General features: G+C 35.6%; 2 protein-coding genes across 3 annotated transcripts; both read left to right on the forward strand.

The window, feature by feature from the left end:
- Positions 1-21: 21 nt before the first annotated feature.
- Positions 22-1,169, forward strand: LOC135589257 (myb-related protein MYBAS1-like). Of its 2 annotated transcripts, none has more exons than XM_065081536.1 (3): positions 22-266; positions 366-495; positions 628-1,169. In XM_065081536.1, exons 1-3 carry the CDS (start codon positions 146-148, stop codon positions 1,115-1,117), a joined length of 741 nt encoding a protein of 246 aa, XP_064937608.1. In that variant the 5' UTR covers positions 22-145; the 3' UTR covers positions 1,118-1,169. The 2 variants fall into 2 exon arrangements, with proteins under 2 accessions (XP_064937608.1, XP_064937609.1); XM_065081537.1 differs by having other exon boundaries at positions 28-208.
- Positions 1,170-4,022: 2,853 nt separating this feature from the next.
- LOC135588834 (UNC93-like protein 3) lies at positions 4,023-18,115 on the forward strand. The gene is made up of 10 exons (XM_065081177.1): positions 4,023-4,287; positions 4,379-4,542; positions 6,515-6,578; positions 6,663-6,776; positions 6,953-6,997; positions 8,221-8,456; positions 8,538-8,628; positions 16,406-16,518; positions 16,624-16,747; positions 17,796-18,115. Exons 1-10 carry the CDS (start codon positions 4,096-4,098, stop codon positions 17,976-17,978), a joined length of 1,326 nt encoding a protein of 441 aa, XP_064937249.1. The 5' UTR covers positions 4,023-4,095; the 3' UTR covers positions 17,979-18,115.
- The last annotated feature ends 1,245 nt before the right edge of the window (positions 18,116-19,360 follow it).

Below are 19,360 nucleotides of genomic sequence, written 5' to 3' on the forward strand. Positions count from 1 at the left end.
AAAGGCTTCTTAACACTCGGAGTTGCCATCAGACCAGCTTCTTAACACTCGGAGTTGTGGCTGCTGCAGCTTGAGTGGAGGCCTATACGAAGGAGGAGGACGAGGTGGTGTTCTGTAGGCCTTAGGCAGCGAAGAGCAGACTAAGATGGTGATGGTTAAGGAAGAGATGCGAAAGGGGTCATGGACGGAGCAGGAGGACCTGCATCTGGTATGCTTTGTGCGATTATTCGGTGAACGTCGTTGGGATTTCATAGCGAAAGTATCAGGTTTGAGGGGGGGGACAGGCCAGGTAGCGGCTTAGTTAGACGATGCAAGGTGAAAGAAAGCTACAGCTTAACCCTGCATCCTTTGATGCCATGTTGTAGGTCTCAACAGAACAGGAAAGAGCTGCCGCCTGCGCTGGGTCAATTACCTTCACCCCGGTCTCAAGCGAGGCCGCATGACCCCCCAAGAGAAGCGCCTTGTTCTTGAGCTCCACTCTCTCTGGGGCAACAGGTTTACTTGCATCTTTTTTGAAGTCATAAACAACCTCGACTTACTCCTCTTGCATGTTTTCGGTGCCACGCATCAATCCATGACTAGTTATTATGTGATCGATCTGCTTGACAAAGGAAAGGCCCGATGCAGGTGGTCTCGGATTGCGCGTAAACTTCCCGGTCGCACCGACAATGAGATCAAGAACTACTGGAGAGCGCACATGAGAAAGATGACCAAAGAACGAAAGCGGAGCTCATCGTCGTCGCGTGTTGATCATTCCCTGGATCTCACTGAGCTTCCACTACAGGCAGCGGCGGAAGCTCATGATCTAAAGAGCAGTAGTGCCTGCAGCTGCTTAACTGCAGAGGAGTTTGAGAAGAAGGAGGAAGGCGTGGCAAGTTACCCCATGGATCAGATTTGGAATGAGATTGCTACGTCTGAGGTGATCAAAGAGGTGAGCTTCGAGGACTCGTGCCCCTTAATGCCGTCGTCTCCTACGTGGGAATGCTGCTCTGAGGCAGTGTGGAAGATCGATGACGAAGAGCTCAGGATGCTACTTCAGACCCATCATCTGATCTCTGACCATAACGATGGTGGTCGAGAAACTTGTAGCTTAGCGCAGCCTGATCAGTACTACTAGTTCTCTCCAGTGTACTCCTGAACAGTATCTATGGAGCTACTTCTCTTGTCCATATTGTTGCTCGTTTCCCTTCAAGATGTGCATCGGTCTCTTCTCCCTGTAATTTCACTGTTTCTTTATAAAAACCTAAGTATTATATCATCAACATAAAAATTACCTCAATCCTTTCAACAGTACTTTTTTCTTTTTTTTTTAACTTCTTACTAAAAACATTTGAAAAATTAAATAGAGAATATAAGATTTATATGTAACAAGTTAGATTTTGCTTATTACATATGGGATGACTCAATCACAAGTTTAGTGTTAGAAAGATGAAGGATTCCATAGATAATCCCTTAAAAAAACTGATGGGAGGCATAGGTGATAAAGTCTCCTTTGATGTTTAGGTTAATAGATGATTCAAATAATTTAAAATTTATAAGAGGATATATTTTAAAAAAAATATACTTGGGAATCTTTTATCATGTATATATTGAGGTTATACTATTGCTACTATTGCTACTAAGAAGATTACTTTAAAAACTTCATATGTCAGAAGAGAAGTCAATCAAAATTTATGTTGATAATAAATCAACTATTTGCCTTCGCCAAGAATCCAGTCTAATATGAAAGTTCGAAATATATCAACATTGATTTTCATTTTATAAGAGATTACAACAAAAACAAAGAAGTGGAGCTGCATCTTGTCGAGACAAGTAAACATAATATACTTACAAAAATTCTTAAATTTAAAATATTTCAACAGCTTCGATAGAAACTTAGCATGTTAGATGGAATAAGTTTTAGAAAGAAAAATATTAAAAGCAAACTTGTTCATCGAGAGAGATTTATTACAAGAAAAATACATTAAATCTCTATCGAAGGATAAATCAAATTGATTATTGATTGGGTTTCTTGAAAAAGATTAATTCATACTAAATGTAATTAATGTAATATATCTTTATGGGCTATATAAACCCCATATATTGTATCATCAAACACGTAAAGGTTTTGAAGTTTAGAAAATTTGAAGTGAAATATAGAAGGTTTTATCTTATCCTAATTTTTCTTTTATAACGACTCTTTCTTCCTTCTATCTAGTTCAACAATAGTTATGCTTAGATGTTGTTAATCAACATCGAGATTCTTTTTCCTTGGATTTTATCAGATTTTTATGAAGATTCTTTTTAATGCATTTTGGAATCTTTTAGGTTCTCGATTTGAATTCGCTTAGGTGGAGTACACTTTGGGATTTTAATTGTATTTATGATCGAAAAGACAAACTTGGTGGTAGAAGTTTCTCTTTAACATCTTCTAATCATGTTTTGACCAAATTTACTACAGAAGCTGGTTTGTTTAATCTTGGTTTGATCGAAATTCTACGATTAAACACCTTCTTAGAATCTTTTCCGACCATTGCCCCCATCCTATTTCAAATAAATATTTCTGAAAGTTATTTTTGTAAGCTATTCAAATTTCAATATTTTTGAGTGGAGTACAATGAAGTTAAAGATATCATTTCGAGTAGTAAAAATCTCCCTTAAATTCTTCCATTCTCATCTCATGCAAGAAGACATCTCTTGTAGACCTAAGAAACTAAGAGGATTTCTTTCATACCGGAACAAAAATTGCACTTAGAAGTGACACTTAGCCCTACTTGGTCTTTATAAATGAAATTTGTATCTTGTCAATCTCTCTACATTAACAATGTTGTATCTTGTCTCTAACACTTGGCCCTAATCATGTCAATCTCTCTAACAATGATTCTTGTCTTTATAAATGACACTTAGCCCTACTTGGTTTGATTAATCTCTCTAACAACTTCTATTAGGATATCATTTCTTACTCCTTAACATAGGTATGTTAAACTTCCTTATGATTAGACTAAAATGTACTAACCTTATGAAATTTAGCACTTAGATGAATTTCTCTTTCTAATGTTAATTATAGAATATTTGTTAAGATCTTAGCCAACTGTCTTAAACAATACATAAATTCATTTAACTAATATGCTTTTATTATTAGCCTAATAAACTCTAATATTTTTATCCTTTTTATTTATGTTTTTTTTTTTTTCACGTGATAATATATGTGATTTTTTTGTTGATAAAATTAACGACACGAGAAAAATTGAGATTAAATGTTTTACCTTCGTAAACATAAGAATCTCAATACTATTTTTTTAGTGTATAAGGATCATGATACTAATTATGATTAATTATAGAAGGTAATATGTAATTATCCTAAATTTATAAAAAAAATTAATTTTATAATAAAATAAAGTTTTTTATTTTTGTTGGATATAAGTTTATCGACAATGACATCAATCTATCTATCTATCTTGTAATGCAAAAAAGGAATGCAACATATACAAGTGACTCATTGCAAATATCCTTGATACAAAGATTCCACCTACCCAAAGAATTTTGAATTTAATTAACCATATAAATACTCTATTAGGATCTTTTGTACTTTTTCTTTTAACATCTTCTAGGATCTTTTGTACTTTTGTTTTTGCCTATCTAATTTGTCTTTTGGGAAAAAAGTTATATATATATATATATATATATATATATAATATAGTTCGATACTAATAATAAACTAACAATGGCTCGAGCAGATTAGAGCCAAATGCCGGCGGCCGGTTTCATGTTTCAAATGGCTTTCTTTTCCTTAATGCCTGCGCAAGGTGAACTGTCACTTGCCTTCTACTTATATTTGCGGATCCCCTCCACGGATTGCTGCTATCTCGTTTTGATGCGACGGCTGATATTAAAACGCCAAGACTCGATTCCCACCACCAATAGTGGCTCTGCCGGCATTTGACGGTTAGATTCTCTTCCGGAATATTTCTTTGAAAGCGAGAGATTGGGGAAGATCCTTCGTAGAAACAAAGCACCCCTCCCATCGGCATTTAAGGAATCGACTAACGGGATCCCATTTGGAATCATCGCTAACCCCACGATTAGGAATAGCGTCCGGCTTCTCCCTAAACCACCATGGATGCCCGGTCCGCCCCCGAGGACGAGGCGGCGCCTCTGGTGGTGGACGTCAGCTCGTGCTCTTCTTCTTCTTCCGATGCGCGTCCGGCGAGGAACCACGCCAGAGACGTTCACATCTTGAGCTTGGCCTTCTTACTCATCTTCTCCGCTTATGGGGCCGCCCAGAACTTGCAAAGCAGCGTCAACACGGTCATCCCTTTTGTTCCGGGTCTCCCCCCCTTTTTTTTCCTTGTTTCTTTCTGTGACTTAATTGAAATTTTATTGGGTTTGATTTGGTTAGGAGGAAGATTTGGGGACAACCTCGTTGGGGATTCTGTACCTGTCCTTCACCTTCTTCGCGGTGGTGGCCTCTCCTGTGGTGAGGGCTTTGGGGTCAAAGACGGCCCTCGTTCTCGGTACCAGTGGCTACTTGCTGTTCATAGCCTCCAATTTGAAGCCCTTATGGTGTGCCTTATGCTCTGACGTTTTTAGTTTTTACCAATTTCGTGCATAGTAATCCCTCACACTTCCGGTATTTCGTTGGACAGAATTTATTCTCCGAATGACATTATATGAGAGAATCATTCTAATTGCATATTTTGGAGGTGTTACATATGGAAATAGCTTTGCTTTTACGTTTCTGTAACATCTTTTATTGAAGAAATGTTTTGCACCACCTTGCCTAGTTTAGGGATGCTGTTAGTTATGCAGATTGTAAATATTACAAATTTCAGCTATGGAGCCAGTAAATATGGGCTGACTATTTTAACCTACTCAATATAACTAGGATTTAAAGGCTTCAGAAAATGGGATGTAGTAGGAATTCAATGGCCTTGATGTGTGCATAATATTTTCAGGCAAGGACAACATTGACTTGTCTTGGTAAAAGCAACTAGTAGAACCCGCTATTTGCACAATATAATAGAACCCACTTAAAGAAACTGCAAATAGTAGGAAGGGAATTTCATTTTTCTTTAGTGTTGCTTGTATACAGGATAAAGTACATATAGTCGGACCATAGAAAATAAAAAAAGGAACTACCTAAATAGATCTAGGTGCTAATCTAGGAAATATGCAACTAGTAGATGTAGACAAATAATATAATATAATAAAGAATGAATCAACAATCATATCCTAGTCTATCACATCAAATAAGGTAGTATGTCGAGAATCAAATCATAGTAGATCCGATCTCAACAAATCAAATCATTGCAGATCTAGCAGATCTCAACACTCCCTCTCAAGTTTGCTCAAAGATATTTAGCATCCCCAGTTTTTGAAATCCCTTCGTGAAAATATCTGCTGTTTGTTGCTTGGTAGGGATAAATGGAATTTGCTTGATGAGGTTTCCAATGGATGGCCTATTCTTGGTAGTGGTAGCACCAGATGTGGGAATGCAATCAAAGAAGATGGAGAAGTGGTTAAGGTAGTCTGAAAGGAAGTTGGAAATTATCAAGATGACTAGGGATTGATGGTAGGGTTTATTTGACTACCTGTTCCATGTGTGGGTAGGCGCAATCTCTTAGTCTAAGTAGCCCGATGTCAAAAGGTTTTTTTCCGATAGATTGACAAGAGAGGTGGTCGCGAGACAACATGGTGGAACCTCCTAGTGGTTGTTGGCTGATGTGTCTCTTGGCCCCTAGCTATCATTGGTTGTCATAGGTGTTTCTTATGCCCCTATCACCCAACAAGGGTTACTTTGTTGCTATTGAGCCGAAAAAAAAAAAGGATGGAAACTTTGTGGTGCAATATGCAATTTCAACTCTCAAACTTGAAGTAGATTTGCTGGGATTTAAACAAATTTAATTTTCTACAATGATAAAGTTATGCAAAGTTTTCTAAGCCTCCAATTTCTTAATATTACGTGCAAATAATCCTTTTTGACTTCAGAGATGCATTTGTCAAAATTGATATCCTACCACATTGCAGAGATGGATTTGAGGGGCAGTGAATTACTATGGGAGTGAATTAAACCCAATTTGAACTCTATCTCTAGTCAAAATTATAAGAGGGTTTAGTTGGCTTTTGAAGATTGGATATGGCAGTATTTCTTATTCTTCAAGGTGTACATAATTAGCTCTTGATGGATAAAAATGATAAAGCATAAAGTAAACAACTTGAACACTGAGTCATGCTCTTATATGGAAAAGAAGTATGATCATAATCAATGAGCTTCCGGCTGATATATAATTATGACTTGATGGCCCTTGCATTGTGCTAAAAGCCTGTTTAAAATATAGTATTTTATCATGGTTTTCAATATCGGGCATCGGACCCATGGGGTCCTGGCCTAGGCCACAGCATCATGTTGTCAGTATGTATTGAGTATTGGAAAAAACCTGAAAAAGGTTGAAAATTTATAAAAGTTAATTCCTGGTACAATTCTTATAATAGGACTTTCATTAATCATGTTTATTATCTGTTTGGACTCAAATAGGTACACAATGGTCCCAGCATCACTGTATCTAGGCTTTACTGCATCTATCATCTGGGTCGGGCAGGTGTGTGATTGTAAGATTTAAGTCTTTTTTTTTTTTTTTTTCATTTGAAAAATGAATTGATAGTCGATGGTTATACAATGCTAGGGAACATATCTCACTTTAGCTGCTTATAGCCATGCAAAAGATTGCCACTTGCATGAAGGGACTGTTGTTGGTAACTTCAATGGAGAATTTTGGGGAGTGTTTGCTAGTCACCAGGTACAAAAAGTTCCTTTGCTAAACCGTTTATGAGGAGGGAGCCTTTGTTATCATATTGTAACTTTGTAAGAAACATGCAACAGTGCCTATTGCTTTTATTTCTCCATTAGAGAAAAATGCTTATGCTACTGTTACTGTTATCCTACTTTATTTTATTTTATTTTTTGATTGAGCAGGTGATTGGCAATTTATTGTCACTTGCATTGTTGCGAGGTGGGAAGGTCAGTTATCTTCATACCATAATCTTCATAGTTCGTACTTATAGTAGAGCCTGCCAACTCAAAATTTAAATTGTTGTTCAAATTGGTTTTACTTTTTTGATGGTTACGGTTTTTGCATGGACTTTATATTTTTGCTTTCCAATTGGAATTTATGGATGTTATTGTTACTTTAATTATTTATTAGTGCAGTTCTCTTTTCCTTTTGCCATTTCTAAAAATCTGGTACAAGTGAAACTGGAGAGGATTAACATGCACTTTACAAAGAAATTGATAACCTTGGAGTAGTACAAGGTTGATTCATTTGGCCAAGTTTTGGAATTTAATTATTGATGTGTGAATTTTCAAGTAGTTGCAGCAAGTTGATGTTGACAAGGCTTGTTGGCATAATTATTGGCAATGTGACGCTACTATATCAATTTTGGCTGTTGCTGTATGTCTAGAGATGCAACTAAATTGAACAGTTATGTAATTGAAGTATGTGAACCATTTGTAACTGTGTTCTTTGTAAACATTTTCCGTCAATAAAAATAATGCTTTTGTATGATCTTATATAGAGTCAAAATAATTAGATGATTGGTTCATAATAAATGCTGATAATAACTATAAAATAGAATGAGATTGATGTCAAGTGGTTTTCATTTAAATATTATTGGTATAGAAAATGGAGAAATAGGATCTTCGGCTAGGTCTAGCATATTTAGAGATCGATGTTCATGACTACTGCTAGGTATAGGCATGCTGCCATGCCAGGAGAGCAAAAATGCTTAGGTTTTCATTATGGGAAATATTATTTCACTGTAGGAGTGTTCGGTTAATTTGGTGTTCTTTTCATTTTAGTGGTTACTGCTTTCATTAGTTACCAATGAGCTTTTGTTCCTTTTACAATCTCAACACTTCAAAATTACAAGTTCTTGTAAGAGGGTTTTAGTTCCATTTGCTTATGGCAATATTGGACTTACTTCATCTAATGTTGGTCATTCTTGTTAGCAGTTGCTACTAATTGTACTTTATAATATATATATATAAACAAATGCTGTTCAAATAGAAAATAAAAACTTAAAGTATTATTTTCCTTTCGTAACTGTGCATTTTGGTTATTGTCTTGATCATTTTGCAAAAGCTGTTTAATATTATAGTTAAATAATTATGAAGCATGATAAAGAAATTCCCTCGCTTCTTTTGGGCATTGGTGTCAAAATTGAGCGTATTCACTTTTAGTGCAGGAAGGAGACACTGTCACAGGCAAAAACTTATTATTTACTATTTTCCTTTGTTGCGTGGTACTGGGCATCATTCTGATGTGCTTTCTGTCGAAAAGAAACAACAAAGAAATCAGTCTTGCAACAAACTCATCTTTTGGATCCATACTGAAGTCTGTTGTTGCTCCTCTATTGGACAAACGAATGCTGTTAATTATTCCTCTTATTGCATATTCTGGCTTACAACAAGCATTTGTATGGTAAGCACTACATGCTGTTTTTAAGTTTTAACAACAATTATATTGTTGGAGTTATTCGTTCTTATGCTTTCTTGTTCTCAGGGCTGAATTTACAAAGCATATTGTAACACCAGTACTAGGTGTCTCGGGCGTGGGTGGTGCCATGGCAATATATGGTGCTGCTGATGCCACTGTAAGCAACATTACTAAATGTTTTAGGCATGATTTTCCTCTGTTATATAAGCACCAATTATCCTTCTGTTTCTAAAAACATTCTTCCCTTTATCCTGGTTCTGGTAATTTACTTTGATAAAAGATATTTAATGTTCTCTTGCCTATTCGTGGGAACCTTATGCACTAGCCTGCCCTCTTATCAGATACATCTATACTTTATTGATTCTCATAGATCTCCAAATTGGTTTGAACATTAACATTTAGCATTTCTTTCTGAAAATTAATCACCTAGTAACATTATTGTTTATATACAATGCTACTATGTTCATCATTGTAACACATTACCTACCTGCAATGGATTTACACTAAAGAAACTCTTTTTTTTTTCTTTTTTGGGGAATCTTTGAGTTTGCTTGACTCATCTTAGATGAAGTTCAGGTATTATCACTAACAGACACTAGGGAAATTAGCACTTGGGTGCTAACTTAGGCACTTGGACAAGGCGAGGTCCAAGGACCTGGTATATGAGGGCACTTAGAAGTGGGTGCATCTTAGGCGTGCGCTTGAGCCTATGCGCTGGGTGGTTTAGGCGCATCCCTGAACTAAATCAAGCTTGCTTGATCGGTTGTGAGTTAGATGTGTTGATTCTATTTGATAAAACCAAATTAGTGGAAGCCCAACTCCCCCCTTCCCCTGCACACAACTCACAGTCAATTCCTCCCTCGGGTTGCACTAAACCCTGTTTCTTCATTTGGAAAACCTAATCAGCAACAATGTCTTCCTCTTGAATAACAAAAGACAACATCTTCCCCTCGAAGAGGGAGAAGGCGCTCGAAGAATCGAGAGAACCTCGAAGCTTCTGATCTGTCGTCGCCCTCCCTCGACGATCCCGATCCATAAGGTAATGGAGAGGTGATGGCTCGGCTTCTTCGTCAAAGGTCGGAGACGCTTGCGATCTTTGCCGCGTTCTTCGTCGAAGGCGGGAGACATCTGCGGCCTTCGACGCCTTCGCCAAACACTGCAGATGAGGAGAAGACTGGTCTTCTCCTCATCTGATGTAAATAAAAGGAGGCGACGTCGCCAAGGTAGCGTACGCCTCCTTATATATATATATATATATATATATATATATATATATATATACACACACGTATCGAGCGGTACACCCTAGTGTATCGCTTGGTATGCCTATACCGAGCAGAGCTTGAAACGCTGGTATGATACAAAATTACGAACCTTGCTTACAACTAAAACACGTCTCAGGAACCAAACATGCATCTCTTTTAAAATTTATATACAAAAAATATGTTTGACAAGTCATTTATATCTACATTAGCATGGGTCCACATTTGCTTACCTTCTAACCCATCACATAGGTGTGACACTAGCGTCCTTACTTGCAAAACAGGATAAATTATAAGTTATAACTTAGTAGCTATGATTCTATTTAGGTGAGTATGCATCATATTATGTATGTAATATTTGGAAATCATATACATAAAATATTTCATGTTTAAATCATCTTCTTATGACCTCTTTATCAATGTATCATCTCATAATATGATAGATGTATAAAAAAGGAAACCTTTAATCTAGAGTAAATCATAATGCTATGTGCATAAGTAAGTTATATCGCATGTAAGAAGTAATCAAAGAATATACGTGCACAAGCACATTGCACGTCGTATAGAAGTTCACTAGCACATTGCACGTCATAACATATATGTCCACTTGCACATCGCATATGATATGATAGTACATTCATGTACTCCCATATCATGTGTTATAACATATGCGTGCACTTAGCACGCCACACGTTATAACGTATGCATGCGCTCGCACGCCACACATCATCCCACCTACGTGTACTCTCACACCGCGCATCGCAACACGTGTTCAATAAATTTTCGTTATAATTCATATATTTTTATATTATATCCAATTCATGACATTCATATAAATCAAAATATGCTTTGAAAATACAATATGAATGTACATAATACATATGACTATTGTTTTGTAGTAAATTAAGGTATACTTATCTGATTTGACTCAAAGTTAAGATGTCATGAGACCATGATTTTTAGTGAGCAAATGTACTGGGGAGCTATAAACATGTCAAATTTGGAACACATAGTCATGATATGCATAAATCAAGAAGCTTGGGCATTTATAGTTATGTAAATCAAGATCTTCAATTTTGAATAATACCGTTCAGTAGTCTTCAATTTTGAATAATACCGTCCGTACCAGGCAATATGCACCGGTCCGTCAGTAGACCGATACATGGACCACCTGCAATCGGGCGGTGCCGTCGATTGGGATTGTTTCCGCCTCGGACGATGATCGAGGGAGAAGAAAGAAAGAGAAAAGGGTAGTGTTAAGCGAAGGAAGAAAGAAAAGGGAGAAGGAGAGGAAAACCTGGAGATCGACGTCGCTCTCCCTCCTCGTCTATCGACGACTTCTCTCAGTGTGGGGAGAAAAGAGGAGACGTCGCGGGCAGATTTTTTTTACTTATATATATATATATATATATATATATATATATATAAGTAAACGAGAATAAGGTAAGTAAATATATATAAATATAAATATATATATAAGTAAACGAGGCGACGTCGCCTCGTTTTTCTGCGACATCGCCTCGGCTTTTTGCCTGTGTAGGGAGAAGAAGGTTTCTTCTCCCCATGTGCCAAAAAGGGTGACGAGGCCGTCGGTTTTTTTTTTAAGTTTTATATATACCGAAAAGTATACCGAATTATATCGCTCGGTATATTATATCGCTCGAAATTTCAATCCTTGATATAAACTATAATTTATAAAAGAATTGTGATAGAATTTCTCCTAAATTCCAACACCAATTGGCTGACAACTCAATCTATAGTCAAATAACAGTTGTTATCAATCGTACAACTACATAGTTGTTTGGAAGCATCTTGCTTCACTATTATCTATGACCAAACCATCTTATATCACCATGAAATTTTGTAAGAAATCAAGCGATATATAAAACTAAATGCATACAAAATTTCAGCTTAAAACATAAGCATTTGGAGGCTAAACTACACTCCTAATTCAACTATTACCTCTTTTGTTCTACTTAAACTAGTTATTGATACAAGGTTCATATCATGGTGCACAAAAATGCTATTTACTTAATTCCAAAGCCTACAAAACCGTAAGGCATTTTTCTAATACATATCAAAAGCACAGAAGCTAATTGTATCATTAAGAGTTTCAAATTAGCTTATACAGAACCCTCTAACAGAAAAAAGGGGATTTCAAGTACTTGATTTTGATAAACCCATAACTTTATACACAGACCTTGGATTAAAGCAATTCAAGAAGTCATATAATCAAAACTGATAATATACAGCATCCCAAAGTCAGAAATTAGTTCGAAACCTAAGTTATTTGAGATCATCCAAAAATATCAGTTTACAAAGCTGTTAAGTTGAAACCATATATCAATGGAAGAATTTTCTTTCTTTTTTTTTCCATAGAACAAGGGAGCTTGATCTCCATGAAGGAGTGAGGAAAGTGATGGAGGGGCTTGCCATATCTGGTGAATTGATGAGGATAAGAGTAACATATGAGGAGGTGAGAAAATTCCAGATTTGGTCCTGCTTATTGTGTTACCATAATGGATTGTGCTTAACCCATTAAAGCCCATCTTTGGCTATGTTTTCTTATTTATTTTTAACAAAATTTTAGGTCTGATACAAATGAGTGTAATTTGGGTTGATAAAAATTTGATGATAAAAATTTGATGATCTTTTGGTCTAAGTTCGTCTCTCAATCTTACGTATCTATTTTTACCTTTATAATATGAGATTTCATTTTGATTTCTATCGTCACCCAATTATCTAATATTTTACCCATGTATAAATAAATAAATTTACTATCCTACACAACACATGATAGTTAAACCTCAAAATCATTTACGTTAAATGTGATCAAACTCAATCAAACTTTGAGAAACACTTGAGGTGTAATGCAATGCGAAAATCTTTTATAGTCAATGTATGCATGCTCATTGTGGTAACTTAACTTGTACACAAGACCGCTAACATCTTTCTCCTCATTTATCCTGAGGACTGCACCTTTTCGCTACTAAAAGATACTTAAAGAAAAGGTGTCAATACCTCATATACTTTGAAAAGTCTTTTCAAAAAGTATTTTGAAGAATGTTTTGCATAGCATGTTTAAAAGACTTCAACTTCAGAAAACCTTTAACATGAGTATGCTATCTATTATGTTTATGAAGCATAAATATCACATAACATGTCGCTAGGTCATTATTATATATGTATGATATTTGTATTCCTACTGACTTGTTAGTAGTAATACTAAGTGTGGGAAACTTGGGCATTATCAACTGTGGGAGTGGAGGACAAATATCGATAAAATTACTAAATTGATGAATTTGCTTTTGATATATTGTCGAAGCCTCCCAATCCTTCAGGAAACCAATATCAGTTCTTAAACTACCTTTGTGGATGTCTTATACAATAGATACCCTCTATTTGGCCAAGAGGAGGTTGACATTCTTGTAAATTAGGGTTGCAATGTCCAAGATAGTGTTCCTTGTCATTCCCACAAAACTTATAGCTAGATTTGTTGATTAATGTCAACATCAATCATTATCAAGATGCAATTGTTTTATAAGAAGTTCAATGCTAGCAACCCAATATTATGAGTCTTTATCAACAAGCAGTTCTTTGACTTAAACTAGTAGCCTTGCATCTAAACTAAGTCCTAGATTCATTGTATTTTTCAACTCTTTTCATCATAGTAGTGAATAGAAATCCTGATGAAATTATTAGAAAATAGTTAATATATGATTGAAGCAAGATTTTTAATCTCGCACCATACCAGTGTATCAAGATTTGCTTGGTACGGTACGATACCGATGTACCGAGCGGTATACCAGGGCGTACCAAGTGATATGCCTAAAATAGGCTTAAATCTCTCCAAAACTACCTGAAAAATAGAAAAAAAGAGTTGCATGTTTCTGCTGAAAATGATATTTAAATTTATAAATAATGGAGTCATTCAAAAAGAGTTACTAATGACTCAACATCAAAAGCTGAAATCTATGGTTCATCCTATCATAAACTGATTTTTCCTAAAAATTATCTTGCAATAATTGCTGCATGTTTTAGCTGAAAATGATATTTAAATTTATAAATCTGAAGTATTGGACAATGACTTGCATCATATTATCTTCATGAAATCATTGTTAAGACAATTTTATGTACTGTTTCTAGAATTTCAGCAGCTTTATGCTTTCATTTCAATTCAATGAGTTGCGGTAATCCTCTTTGAGACTCCATCAACACTTGTTCTACGTCAAATTGCTACCAAAAATTCCTGGTTTAATAAGAAATTCGAACAATCAACATCAAAAGCTGAAATCTTTGGTACCGCCCAGTACAGGTCGGTAACGATCGAATCGAAATTTCGATCGTTATCGCTTGGTACAGCCCCGTATCGCCCGATATAGGGCCAAAAACCTGATACCGCCCGGTAGCAGGCAGTCCGCGTTGTCACGGATTTAGCTATAATTGCCTAAGTTGTGAGGCACCCTTGCGGCCAAGACGTGAACTTAGCTTGAGTTGCCTAAGTCACGAACCACCCTTGCGCCAATTTCTCGGACTTAGCTGAGATTGCCTAAGTCATGAGGCCCCCTTGCAACATACGCATCTGCAAAGGGTCAGCCTAATTGTAATCTAGTACAGGTCCCGAAGGACTTGTAAAACAGAAAGTTTATTAGATTGAAAACGAGTGTCGGACAAGTCCCGATGTCTCGCAAAGAGGGAAGCTTTACAAGTAATTCAGCAAGCACCTTGTGTGCACAGGGGAAAAGAGAGGAAGGAGGAAAACAAGGATTTTAGAAGGTAGAACGAACAGTTGCAAGTCCACAAACAACTGCTCACCGGGTGTCGGGCACGAAAGCAAGTTCCCGTCAAGTTAACGTGCGAACTTGTGAAGAGTTTTTCAATGCCCGATAATATACCGAAGCCCCATCCAGCCCTGTGCCACCCGAGGGGTTCCAGGGTGCTAAGATGGCCGATGTTTTGGGTGCAGTGGGCTGCAGAAAACAGCCCGCGACACGCGAAAATGAAGCCATTTTGGGGCTTTTTGTCCCGGCGCGATGAGCGATCGCACTGTGCGCTACAACCTGTTTGAACATATATTTTTCCAAGCAAAAACACACAAAACCAAGGCAAAACAAGCTGTCATGTCTCTGTACAAGCATGCAAAAGCGACAAACGGTTCGTTGAACGAAGTTGTTGCGAGTGCGCGACGACCGTTCGTGACAGTGTGTCAGTCTGTTGGCGGACCGGTATGTATCGCATGTACCGGATGGTACGGTACAAAATTAAATACCCTGGATTAAAGATGAATTATCACTAGATCACTAGACTAATTTCCAGTTGTTCTGATTCAATTTTTCATATATAATTTTCCCTTGATATGGTACTGGAAAGATCGCATGTATGAGTTAAGTGAAGTTTCACTCCACTCTCTTGATTATAAAGATAATATATGATGTTGACAACATTCGATATAAATAACAACTACTTTATCAATTATTCCCTTGATGGATCTCATGTGGCATGAATAGTGAATTTTCTCAAGCGAATTCCTGGGGAAAGCCCCTCATGTTGGGCTTTTCCTGAGATGTATACCCATTTTGTTTTTCCCCTTTGGTGCTCCCTTTTCCTTAGTCTCAAAAATACTCTTGACATGACATCCAAAAGCAGCAGCCTTCCGCCCTTTGCTTGGAGGTGCCAATGTAACCCTATTTATAAAAGCTATAATTGACTTAGAAGTCCAAGTTTTTCTGAACGTTTTCACCCAAAGTTATAAAAATATCTATTTGGAACCCTATCAAGGATGGGAAGTTAGTCTGTGTTATATTTTTAGTTGTTGTTCCTCAATTACAATGATATTGTATAGGCTTATAGTGTTTAATTTTGTATAGGTGATAAAAATATTGCAATTGACTTTGAAGTCAAGTGTTTTGTATGCCCTTGTTCTGAAACCAATAAGAATACGTATTTGAAACTCCACAATTAATGATAAGTTGGTTTATATTTGTACTTGGGTATTTATTTATCAGTTATAATGTTTTTATAGATGTGCCAAAATCATTATAAAATAAGACCATAACTGGATCAGTTACTAGTTCACCTTGTAAACCAATCCAATGCAAAGGGCGGACATTCTTTTGGCTTGTTTGGTTAAGCACTTTTTTGGGATATTGGAAAATATGGGGCAACGATGGGGAAAAACAAGAAGGGTACCAACTGAGAAAGCCGAAAATGAGAGGCTTTTCATGGGAATTTGCCTAATTTTCTTGTTATTTAATTATTTGCATGCTGCATACAGTCAACTTAATCATACTTTGATTTATTTGTATATTGTTTTTGTTTCTCTTTTCTTTTTTGTGAGGCATCCTTCTGTCTTGTGCTTCACTTCTGCTGACCTATTGGGTACCAACATTAGATTCTGATATCTCAAACTGTTAATATTTGGCAATTGTGTTTGGTACATATTAGATGTGAAAAAAATACATCCGATGAGATTTCAAACCCTCAACCATTGTTTGAACAAGTTAGGCCAAGAATTGACATATATTCTTACTGATTATTGGTTTTGAGCTAATTACATAATATCTGGAAAATATGTACGTCAAGTAACTTGGTTATATGTATATTTCATATTTTATATGACATGAAATGGTTATGTAGATTGATTCAGCCTCTTATATGAATTACTATTTTCAGTGTTCTATGGTTGCTGGGCGGCTGACTTCTGGTTTGCGTTCTATCACTTTACTTGTGTTTGGTGGATCATTGCTTCAGATCATTGTCATCCTCTGGCTTCTGCTTGGCTACAGGTTTCACTGTGACTTCTAGTAGTGTCTTCTAGTTTATGTGTCAACTCGTAGCTAGTTGCTTTAATACTCTGTCCCTGAATATTGTTATCCTTGTCTACATCACAGCTTAACAAGTGGGCTACTTGGCTATATATATCCATTTCTCATGGGGGCTATATGGGGTGTAGGAGACGGAGTGTTTAACACACAGCTGGGTGCATTACTTGGAATACTCTTTAAGCATGACAAGGTAATGTAAGCTAGTGACATTCTAAATGGAATGTCTTAGTATATGTTTTTAACTATTTTATTTTGCTGTTCTTATGATATATTTTGTGCTAGTCTCCATTTTATTGTATGTTATATTTTCCCCAAATTGCTTTTCCGATGGCCAATTGTTTTGATATCTTTTAAACTGTTTTGTTGACAACTAAATCTGATTTCTGTTTTTGGCAGCTTTGAGCTAGATAATAATCTTTGACAATGCTATGCATATTGTTTCATGAATTTGATACAATGAAAGCTTTGTGAAAAAGAAGAAAAAGATAATAAAAAATCTGTGATTATTTACACTGTTGGGCATGCTTATTCTCAGAGTAGATCAAGATATTAGATAGTTTTTATCTTCTATTTATCTCTTTTGGTGCCAGAGATCCTCACTTAAAGATGTATTCAATGTTTTCTAAACATGATAAGTAAATTCTTTTTTCCCTGTTAGTGACTATACAGACGGGAAAGTTGCAAAGATTTACTCCTAAAATAAGATGTTCTTAAACTTGCTGGTGTTTTTGCATGCCCAACAACTTCATGAGCTCCAATACAAAATCGGATATAGATCATGTTTTTTGACAAGCAGAAATAATATATTCTTCTTTATGGTGATTAGTGGAAAAAGAAGAAAAAGATAATGATCCAGTAATAAAATCAATTGTATTCATTTTAACTCAAGGATCGACTCCCAGGAACAAAGGTTTCACACCTTCACACATTAAGTGCATCAATGATGGAACCACACTATCAAGAATTTAAATGTGACCTGACACTATTCTCTGCCATTTGTGTCATATCTTAAACTTCTTTCAGCGATCTTGTCATGTTGATACTTGTTTAACTATCAATTTTTTTGGTTCGTGATGATGCGAATTTTGATTACGGTTTTATCTTGTTTCTCTAATGTAAACTTTACTGAAGAATAAATTGATTTATTTTGGTTCTGTATTTTGTTGATGATTCATAGCCTGGATTCTCTCACTAGGCATTGAATAGAACATTTATCTTATCTGAAAAATGCTGAACAGGAATCGGCTTTTGCACAACTGAAGGTGTGGCAAAGCGCTGCCATCGCTGTCGTCTTTTTCTTGAGTCCACACTTGGCGTTACAGGTGATGCTGTTGGTGTTGCTTGCTGCTCTGTGCTTTTCACTACTTTGTTTCCTTTATCTCACTCTTCATGTTGAAAGATCCTTGTATCTTGAATCTTGATGTGTGTTGTTCGACCTGTTCACAACTGTTACCACATCAGATCATGGTTCCCTTCTCTACATACTGTTTTGTCGATTGTAAAAATAATTATGTTGGGCTGGTGACAATGGGCAACTTGTAGGATTCAGTGTTCTCGATGTGACGCAGTTAAAATTCACCAAGATCTTGTGTGGTAAAATGCTAAAATAACAAGGGAAATCCTGAAATTGATGGAGATCCTGAATTGGGATTAAATTGTGGCTTGTAGATGTTGGTTATCCTTTCACTGACCCACGTAATTAGGCATTGAGGTAAATGTGTAGTGTTGTTCATCACTTCAAAAAAATGTTATGTAATTGATGGATCTTAGGTCTGAACAATGTAATACTTACGTACAAGGATTTTTTAAACCAAAAAAATAATATATTTTGTATTGTGTCAAAGATGATAATTATTAATTATTAATAATTAAAGGTGATAATTATTAATTTTGGGCTGTGAAGATGATAATTTTATTTATTTCATAAGGACTATGAAATTTGATAGAGAATAATTTTCTTAAGTATGATTTACACGATCTTACTAAAATTAAAAGAGGTCAGATGAATAAGAATATATAGAAATATGTAAAAGTCTTCTATATGCTACCACAAACAATAGATGATTCTCTGTTTTTGGAGTCACGATAGCATCAACATCAATAAGGTGAATTCGAAATTAAAGATTTTGAATCTATTACTAATTTCTTCTCAAAAGTATTTTCTATTGTGAATCAAATGAGATCTTATGATGAAAATCTAAAAGATTAAAGAAATTTTTTTATAAAATTTATATTCAAAATTTGATATGATTTTTACAAAAGAAGCTAAAGATATAAGTACATTATCTATTAATAAATTAATGGACTCCCTTTTAGTTCAGTAGTTAAATAAATAGATTAGCTATATACCAAATACCATCATACCAAACCATGATAAGTGATTTTGATGAGATTAAGATTTTGAATAAGATGTAAACCCATAGCACAAGTACCTTTTTTATATTGTGAAAAAAAAATTATCAACATCCAACAGACAACAAGCAAGTGAACAGGAAAGAGAGGAAATTAGCCTACCAAGAACTAATCTTTTGCTAAATTGTTTTAAGATTAAAGAAATCATCGTCCCAAGTTATTTGAAAATAAATTTATCCTCTTTTAAGATTAAAGATATTACAAATCATTTTACAATGAAAGAAAATCTTGAAATTGATTCACTAGTTAGTTAAATATTCATGGAAGATGTCAAATATAGTCTTACAACACCTCTAATTAGTCATAAAAAATAGAATAGTATCCTCACTGAATAAGTTTATATTTCTATTTGAAATTAAAATAAGTGAGTTAGAATTGATAAAAAAGGATA

The sequence above is a fragment of the Musa acuminata genome, chromosome BXJ1-8 (assembly GCF_036884655.1).
Source record: "Musa acuminata AAA Group cultivar baxijiao chromosome BXJ1-8, Cavendish_Baxijiao_AAA, whole genome shotgun sequence".
Taxonomy (NCBI): domain Eukaryota; kingdom Viridiplantae; phylum Streptophyta; class Magnoliopsida; order Zingiberales; family Musaceae; genus Musa; species Musa acuminata.